The 8,144-nt window shown below is 36.7% G+C and overlaps 1 protein-coding gene across 3 annotated transcripts in view; it reads left to right on the top strand.

Annotated features, from left to right (window-relative positions):
- CACNB2 (calcium voltage-gated channel auxiliary subunit beta 2) overlaps positions 1-8,144 on the top strand; it is a 463,236-nt gene that overhangs the window by 185,778 nt on the left and 269,314 nt on the right. Inside the window, exon 1 of one of the 3 annotated variants that reach the window (XM_032777577.2) lies at positions 4,997-5,277. The exons of the other annotated variants lie outside the window; for them this stretch is intronic. Coding sequence (XP_032633468.1) covers positions 5,197-5,277 — 81 coding nt within the window. The 5' untranslated portion in view covers positions 4,997-5,196. Of the gene's footprint in view, positions 1-4,996; positions 5,278-8,144 lie in introns of those variants that run through there. 3 annotated transcript variants of the gene reach the window in all.

Below are 8,144 nucleotides of genomic sequence, written 5' to 3'. Positions count from 1 at the left end.
TATTCTACTGACAATTCCTGTAACAGGAGCATCAGGAAAATGGAGTTTCTCAAAACTAAAGCTCATTAAAAACAATCTCTGCTCTACAAGGAGTCAGGAACACTTGATTGGTCTTGCTATTCTTTCAATCAAACAAGACATCACTTTGTCTTTGTCATACAATGACATTATTACTGATTTTGCAGCCAAAAAAGCCAGAAAGATTGTTTTTAATTAAAACCAAATCCTTGTTTCAATACCTCTGCACAGAAATTTCTAATAAAATGTTGACAAATTAAAAAAATTATATTATTTGCATCATTCTGTCAAATCAGAATTTTTTCTATAGTGCTACTTCTTTAGTGCTAGTCCATCAACATTCCAGTGTGCTTCACTACGTTAAACTGGTTTTAATAACATGCATGTGGCAAGTTTTCCAGTAGTGTAAGCTTATGTTTGTGTTGCTAAGAGCAAGACAGGCACAGGGGCACCAGTTTAATAATCCCGCCTAGGGCACCATAAATCCTAAGGACGGTCCTGCCGAGCCCAACTACTATTGACTCAAACAATCAGGCAGAGTGACCTCCCAACCCACTTGAAAGCAAAGGACCCTTACACTGACTTATCAGAAATCCAGATGACCCATAACTTGATGAGGAGCATGTGATGGGTTGTGTCACAGAACCCCCCTTGGGAACTGCCACCTGATGTGCCGGGACTATCTATGAGCCCATTTTCTCTGCCAGCTTGGGACCTTGCCTTGTTTGAGCCAGACACGCTTTTCTGCTGCAAACACAGATCCAAGTCTGAACCACGTCCCCCGTAAACTGCAGGCTTAACTGAAAACAGCTTAAGAACAGCTCCTGTCTCCAGCACTCAGCCCACATTTTGAATAACTACAGTAGGACCTCAGAGTTGTATTTTATATTCCTAGTTTCAGATACAAGAACGATACATTCATACAAATGGGATGAACACACTCAGTAGATTATAAGCTTTGTAATCATTACCTTACAAGACACCTTTTGCGTGAAGCATATTCCAGTTACATTATATTCACACTCATTAGCATATTTTCATAAAATCATATGGAGTGCAACATCACAGAGCAGACCTGTCTAGGCAGAGGAGGAGCAGTATTAATGTTAACTGTATAAAGCGTGAACTTCTTTTTGTCATTATGAATCTGGTAACCTTATATGACTTGATGGATTGGTTTATGTTTTGTTGACAACTGATTCTACTATAGGCAAGATTAGCAGAGGGGTAATAGGCATTTCTGATGTGTGCCTCATTGAAGTGGGAATGGAGATCCTACTGGTAAAAATCAGTGCTAGAGTTAGCACTTAGAACTTCATAGGATGAAGGTATTCTGTATGTCATATGCAGAGGAGCAGTTAGAAGAAGACGACGACAAAAGACCTGTCAAAGACCTCTGCATCCAATCTGAAGGCCTGTGTAAGCAAGCAAGGTGACTACAGATCATGAGAGACTATATATGTCTGTCAAAGATCCTACCTGATCAAGTTACATCACTTATTGCAAGCATCATTCAAGGATTTTGTAGTTCTGCTTGATGAAATATTGGGGTATAGTTCTGAAAGTCCAACTCAGATCTTTTTATAAGATGGAGGACAAAATGGACTTTTTCTTCATAAATTATATGTTCTTTTAAAGGATGCCCCTGCAGTGGCAAACACAGCTTACAGATATATTTGTCTGAGAGGTGCATTGAAGCAAACCACTTAAATCTGCTGCTTCCTAAGAAAATTTCCTCTTCTGTAAAACACATACAATCCCATGACTGACACAGCCAGAGCTAATATATGTCAGCCAAAGTATAATACTACATTTTATCTCTTTCTGCATTGCCCAAGTTACGTTTTAGCTTAATCCTTCCCGAAAGATTAGAAACCTTTTTTTCATCTGTGATACAACTGACTGTATCATTAATAGAGACAAAGTGGGTGAGGTAATATCTTGTATTGGACCAACATATGCTGGTGAGAGAGGCAAGCTTTCAAGTTTACACAGAGCTCTTCTTCAGCAAAATACAAGGTAGAGCAGATTGTTTAGCATAAGTATTGAACGCATGTTTCAAGGAACCATGCAAGGTGAAGTGGCCAATTAACACCCCTTCAGCCACAGAGGAGAAAGGAAGGAGGGGGGGAAGGCTGATGGGTGGGTGGGTTAAGTGTGTTATAGGTTGTTGCAATAAGAATAAATCCAGTGTCTCTATTCAGTCTATGATTTTTAGTAGCTAGCAAAGTTATGAATTTAAGCTCCAAGGCTTGTCTTTTGAAAGTGTTGTGCATATTTCTCTTAAGACTGAGTGATGATTTTGTTAAGTGTTCGTCCACAGGTTATGTGGTCGTTTTCTCTTCTATCATTTTCCTATGTGAGTTTATTCGGAAGCTTAGTGATTGTCTGGTTTCACTCAATAGATGTTATTGGGGCATTTAATGCACTGGGTGAGGTATACCACATGTTGAGAGAGGCATATGTAGGGCCCATTGATCTTGAAATGTGTGTCTTGGGTATGTTGGTCATCATAGCAGTGGGGATATATCTACAGATTTTGCATCTGTTCTGGCAGTGCTTCTTTGAGTTAGTGTGTGGGGTGATTTTCTTTTTCTTCTGATGAGCTTTGATAGGCTGGGAATTGTTTGAAGGCCAGAAGAGGGGTTCAGGAAAGATTTCCCCACTGAGTATAGGTTATAATTGTTAATGATACCCTGTATGGGTTCAGTGTGCGTTAGAGTGAATCATTTTAAAAACATCTAAATGTGCAGGACACCATCCAGGTAAGCACAGTCTGTATATACAGAATTTTCCCTGTCCTGTTTGGGCTAGAGTTCTAGAGAAGTTCAACATCACGATGAACATAAACTAAGAACTGCTCATAACTCCTCTTGTGTCCTGGACAGTAGAGCTCAACTTTTCTGGCTACTACATACAGAGGACACATGGTTCTTTAGAGCTGCCTTAACAGCAGCAAGGCTCATATTGACATCCTGGAAGGATACAACCTAAATAAATAAATTAAATTAAATTTAAAAATTAGCCTAGCAACAGCCTGTGGACATCTACATGCTGGAATTAACCAAATGTGAAAGGCTTATATTTGCACAGGTCAAGAAATGAATATGCCTGAAGCTACACACATGATTAAGTGCGTTGTGGAATCAAAGCATAGATATGTATGTTGAGTAAATACTAATGTGAAGTTATTTGGCAAATCTTATCAGATCTATATCTTCTACTCCATTACTGAATGTTTCTATTGCATCTCCTTCATGCATTGTCTAGATGTCAGTTAGCTGGGGGAGAGATAGCTCGGTGATTTGAGCATCGGCCTACTAAAGCTAGGGTGGTTGTGAGCGCCATCCTTGAGGGGGCCATTAAGGGATCTGGGGTGCCACAAAAAAATAAAAAGTATCAGGGACAGTACTTGGTCCTGCTAGTGAAGGCAGGGGACTGGACCTGATGAGCTTTCAATGTCCCTTACATTGGTATATTTCCATATATTTTTTAACTGAATCTTGCATAATTGTGTCCTTGTTTTGGTTCTGAAATTCTTTCACCATCTCAGCTTGGTTGTGTGCTCCATTTCAGCAGTTTCTTTTTCTACTTTAGATTTTGTTTCCTTCATTCCAGGATTTTACAGTGAACTTAAGAGAAATATTTCCATATCCTGTGATACTGTAATGTTATAATATGTTCTTAATTTTGTACTTGATAAGCATTCTATGTTCTCTATGCTTAATTACTGAAAATGTGTAATGCCACTACATTTAAATAAGGCTCCGTCAGCCTGCATAGTAACATATTTAATTTAGAATAATTTGAAATAATATACATCAATTCTTATGGCTTTATTATTTGTATTGACACAGGCAATAAAATACTACAGTTCTCACATTAATTTTCAGGACTAATGCTTTACATTGTTATTCAGAAACTTTTTTCATAATTTTGGTTCCATATCCCATATGGGTAGTAGTGATCAGATATATGCAAAATGTTAGGAACTTAATAATATTTTTGACATACTTTGCTTTCCTGTGAATCCCCCAGATCTCTAGCTAACTTGTCCATTTGGAAGTGATTTGAGACATCCTGGTATATATTCATATAGCTATTGAAACAGAGAGTGCTGAAAAAATTGCTTCTCTTTTTAAAGGAAACTACAATCTGGGTTACTCATATTGCACTGTGTATCTTTAAATGAACTGTTCCTAATGCAGTGGTATTGTGAGGTGAAGCATAAACGGTTTTCAAATGGTACTGGCCTGCTTGCTGAGTGAGAAGGTAGAGGTCTTCCTGTATAATCCGATTTCAATCAACTCACACTAATCAGTACTGATAGTTGCAAAATTTAGCCTGAATCTGCCTTCGTAATCTAGATTGACAGGATGTAAAAGTAAAGGGACAGAAGGGCAGATAAACAAAGAGAAACAAGCAGAGACACTGATTTTCAGCTCTTGCTCTCCCTTCTGGGGATTCTCTCTCATCTTCTAAACAAATGTTATTCGTTGTTAGGCTATCAGGCTTTCAGTGTGGAGTCACATCAACAACAGGTGCACTATGAGTCTCTGAAGCAGCAGCAGCAGACGCTATGTAGTGAGAATGCGCAGAAGGTAGCAATAGGTATACTGTACCTGCTGGCATACATTATTTATTGAAACTGAGATCTAATTCTTATTATCCTTCTGAAGAGTCCTGGAGTCCTGGAAATATTCAACCACAGTAGCTCTTAAATGATGCCACCAGCGACCAGCCATCACTTCAAGGTCCTCTAAATGCTAGTTGCTTCCAGTATTTGTCTTAATTCTCTTGTAAGCTCCAGCCTCAAAGCTTTTATTAAAGCTTGGTGAGTAATCAGGCACTGTATTTTCACAGCAGAAGGAGGACTGCATTTGTGATATTAGAGATTTGTGAATTTAGGTGTTTAGCTTTCTGAGAGAAGAGTCAACTTTTGGACTTGATGGATGTACAAAAGTACACACATCTCTGCAGCTGAATATATATATTTGTATATCTCTATATATTACAGAGATATTTGTCTCTGTCTGACTGGATAATACCTTAAGAAGAAAAATGGCTTTTTTTAGTGTTACTTTACCTAATGCTCAGTGTGCTTGTATCATCCAGGCTAAGGGACTTTATACATTTGGGTAACAAAGACATTTGGAATATCCCTTCATCTGACTTTCCATGCTGGTGGGGCTGTTGTTGGTCATCTCAGCACTGCATGTTGCCATGCTAAAAACACCCAAGGGAAAAAATGTGTCCTGGGTAAGTACAAAAGAGTTATCTAAACCTCTAAAAATGTGTGTATATATATATGTGTGTATGTGTGTGAAATGTAGACAAGGAACACTGAGAAATTGGATTGGTACAATAATTGTTCAGTGGTTCTTTTAAGAAAGATACTAACACATTATGTTAAAATGTTAAAAATACAGATATTTTTAAAGAATTATGACCATGACCCAAATTCTAAATATTTTTACTGATTATTTTCTTCGTTTAATGTTGCTATGAGCTCTTCAGCAGAAAATATCTATCTTAATTATACACAGTACAGAGCTGGTGCTGCTTATATTGAAATCAATTGCAAAACTCCTATGGACTTGAGAGGGTAAAGGGCCACATCCTAAAAGTAAGAATTAAAAATAATCTTTCTAGAGTAACCATTTTAATTAATCATGTTTTAATTTCTATTTTTTATTCTGTGTGTGGTTTTGTAATTGTAGTTTTTATATGACATATTTAAGCTCTGTATTTAAAATGCATTTTAAATAAATCATAGGATTTGGTTCCAAACACATAAATAACTGATATGTTGTCGTGAAGACCTATATATGGAGACTGAGTTTGTTGGGTAAAAACTTCTGTGTTCAGGAACATCTTTCTGAAAAATTTTCCTTATTTAATTTTTATTAAAAAATAGAAATATTCTTTCCCTCACCCCTTGCAATTAATTTATTTATCAAATACCAGGATTAGGTGTTGAAAAATGTAACATAAGAAATACATTTCTAGAGTAACAATGACCTTTTGTAAACCTAATCACATATGATTATATAATACTGTCAGTGTATAGCAAGCTGTACAGAATAAGTAGTACATAAAACTATTTGATTTCACACAAATCTTGCCAAGTCAACCTCTATTCAGATGTTTTTAGGTTTTCTGCAGTTGGCTTGGTGAGGTTGAAATCTAAAAAAATCCCTAATCACTTGACTTATTTGTATTACCCAAGGCTACACGGCCTTGCATCTGATGCCTGGAGCATGGTCACCTGAGAGGATACACCTCTGTATCTTTTATATAGCACCTACATGATGGATATCAATGCTCCTTTAAGTTTCAGGTTATTTTGAAATGAACAAAATACATTTTAATGTACAAGGTTATATTTAAATATGGCTGATAGACTACTTTTGTTTGTGTTCCATAATACAGACATACGGTATAAGAACTGCTAAAATATGTTTCTCTTTATTGAATAAATCTGTAAGTCTTATTGTCTAAGTTTTATAGGTATTTATAATACCTACTGCTGTTGATCAGGTTGGAGAGCTCCAAATTAGGCATCTGGGAGTGGGAAAAACTGTAGCAGATTATCTTCCTTTCTCAGAATATTTATCATACCAAAAGGAAAAATAGTGATTAGAAATAAAACCAATAGGCAAGAATCACCGATCTATTTTCATTGTGTATTATTTCAAGAAATCCAAAGTCATTGTAATTGTGAAGTTGTCTACAACTGGAAACTAAATGATATAAGCAATCACTGTAAGAGGATGACAGCTTGAGTACTCTTTACAGTTGTCTGATATGTAGATGTTTTACCTTTTGAGGGGACTAGCCCTTTCAAACAAAAGTTTTATAGACCTTTATAACCTTCATTGTTTTAATCAAAATTCTTAGATTCATCTTGTTATACAAATACCTAACCTGAAAATGGGAAAAATGGCATCATATGTGCTGACAATAAGAGTAAACTCTAAGGACAGATATGCAGTATCTAAGTTGCTTGGCTTCCATTCAGTATTATCTCTGGTTTCTGCATTTTTTTCACTCCTTCAAAAACATTCCCAAATTTTAGCTGGATTGATAAATTAAGGTAATACCTGCATAAACACCATTTAGCATAGAGTTTGTGTGTGTGAAAGGGAGACACAAAGGAAAGAGAAAGAGATTCATAGATCTGAAAAAAACTTAATCTGTGTATATAACTCAACTGTATGTTCAGTCTTTTCCTTGTGGCATGCACATTCCCCTGCTCCTCATCACCTTCCTAATCAATGCTGAATAAATGAATTTTACATTTATAGGTAAAGAGGCGGAGGTATATCTTGATGTTCTACTAAGTATCAAATTATTTTAAAAATCAATATTTTATGAGGATAACTATGCAATTACTAACACACTATTGCCAATACAGACAAGTAATAACCTTTTAGCTCTGAAAATTTTCTTATAGACCTCACAGTGTGTCTAAATCCTGCATTATTGTCAGTGGGAAATGAAGGCATCTAGTAAGACCAGACCCTCAGGCAAAGTTCTTATTAGGCTAAATACTGACAGGTGCTGAGCACCTACAGCTTGCAGTGAGTTTGGTATTTGTCCCAATAGAAGTTTAGCCTACATTTAAGTCAGTGTAAATTTTGGTGGCCCAAGGATTGAACCATGAGCACAGTTTACAGAATTTAGGCCCTACTCCAGCAAAACATGTTATCATATAAAACATCAAGGTTGGAAAGGACTTTGGGAGGTCATCTAGTTCAACCCTCTGCTCAAAGTGGAACCAATCCCTAAATGCCCCCCCTCAAGGATTGAACTCAAAACCCTGGGTTTAGCAGGCCAATGCTCAAACCACTGAGCTATCCCTCCTCTCCCCTACTTAATTTTAAGCACATGGGACAATTGGTATGTTGAAATTTAAGCATATGTTTAAGTACTTTGTTGAATCAAAGTCTTAACATGGGTTACTCCTTAAGATTTGCATTTGCCCTGCACTGTTTGATTTTTTCCCAGACTACAAGTCCTGCAAAGCAGAGACCCTGTTATGCTTGTATATCTTCATGTTCATTCGAATGATTACTACTTCTACAATTAATATTTCCCCTTTTAAAGCTTGAAATTGTATGACT

This window comes from Chelonoidis abingdonii, chromosome 2 (assembly GCF_003597395.2).
Source record: "Chelonoidis abingdonii isolate Lonesome George chromosome 2, CheloAbing_2.0, whole genome shotgun sequence".
NCBI lineage: Eukaryota > Metazoa > Chordata > Testudines > Testudinidae > Chelonoidis > Chelonoidis abingdonii.
This window is presented reverse-complemented; position numbering and strand designations above follow the sequence as displayed.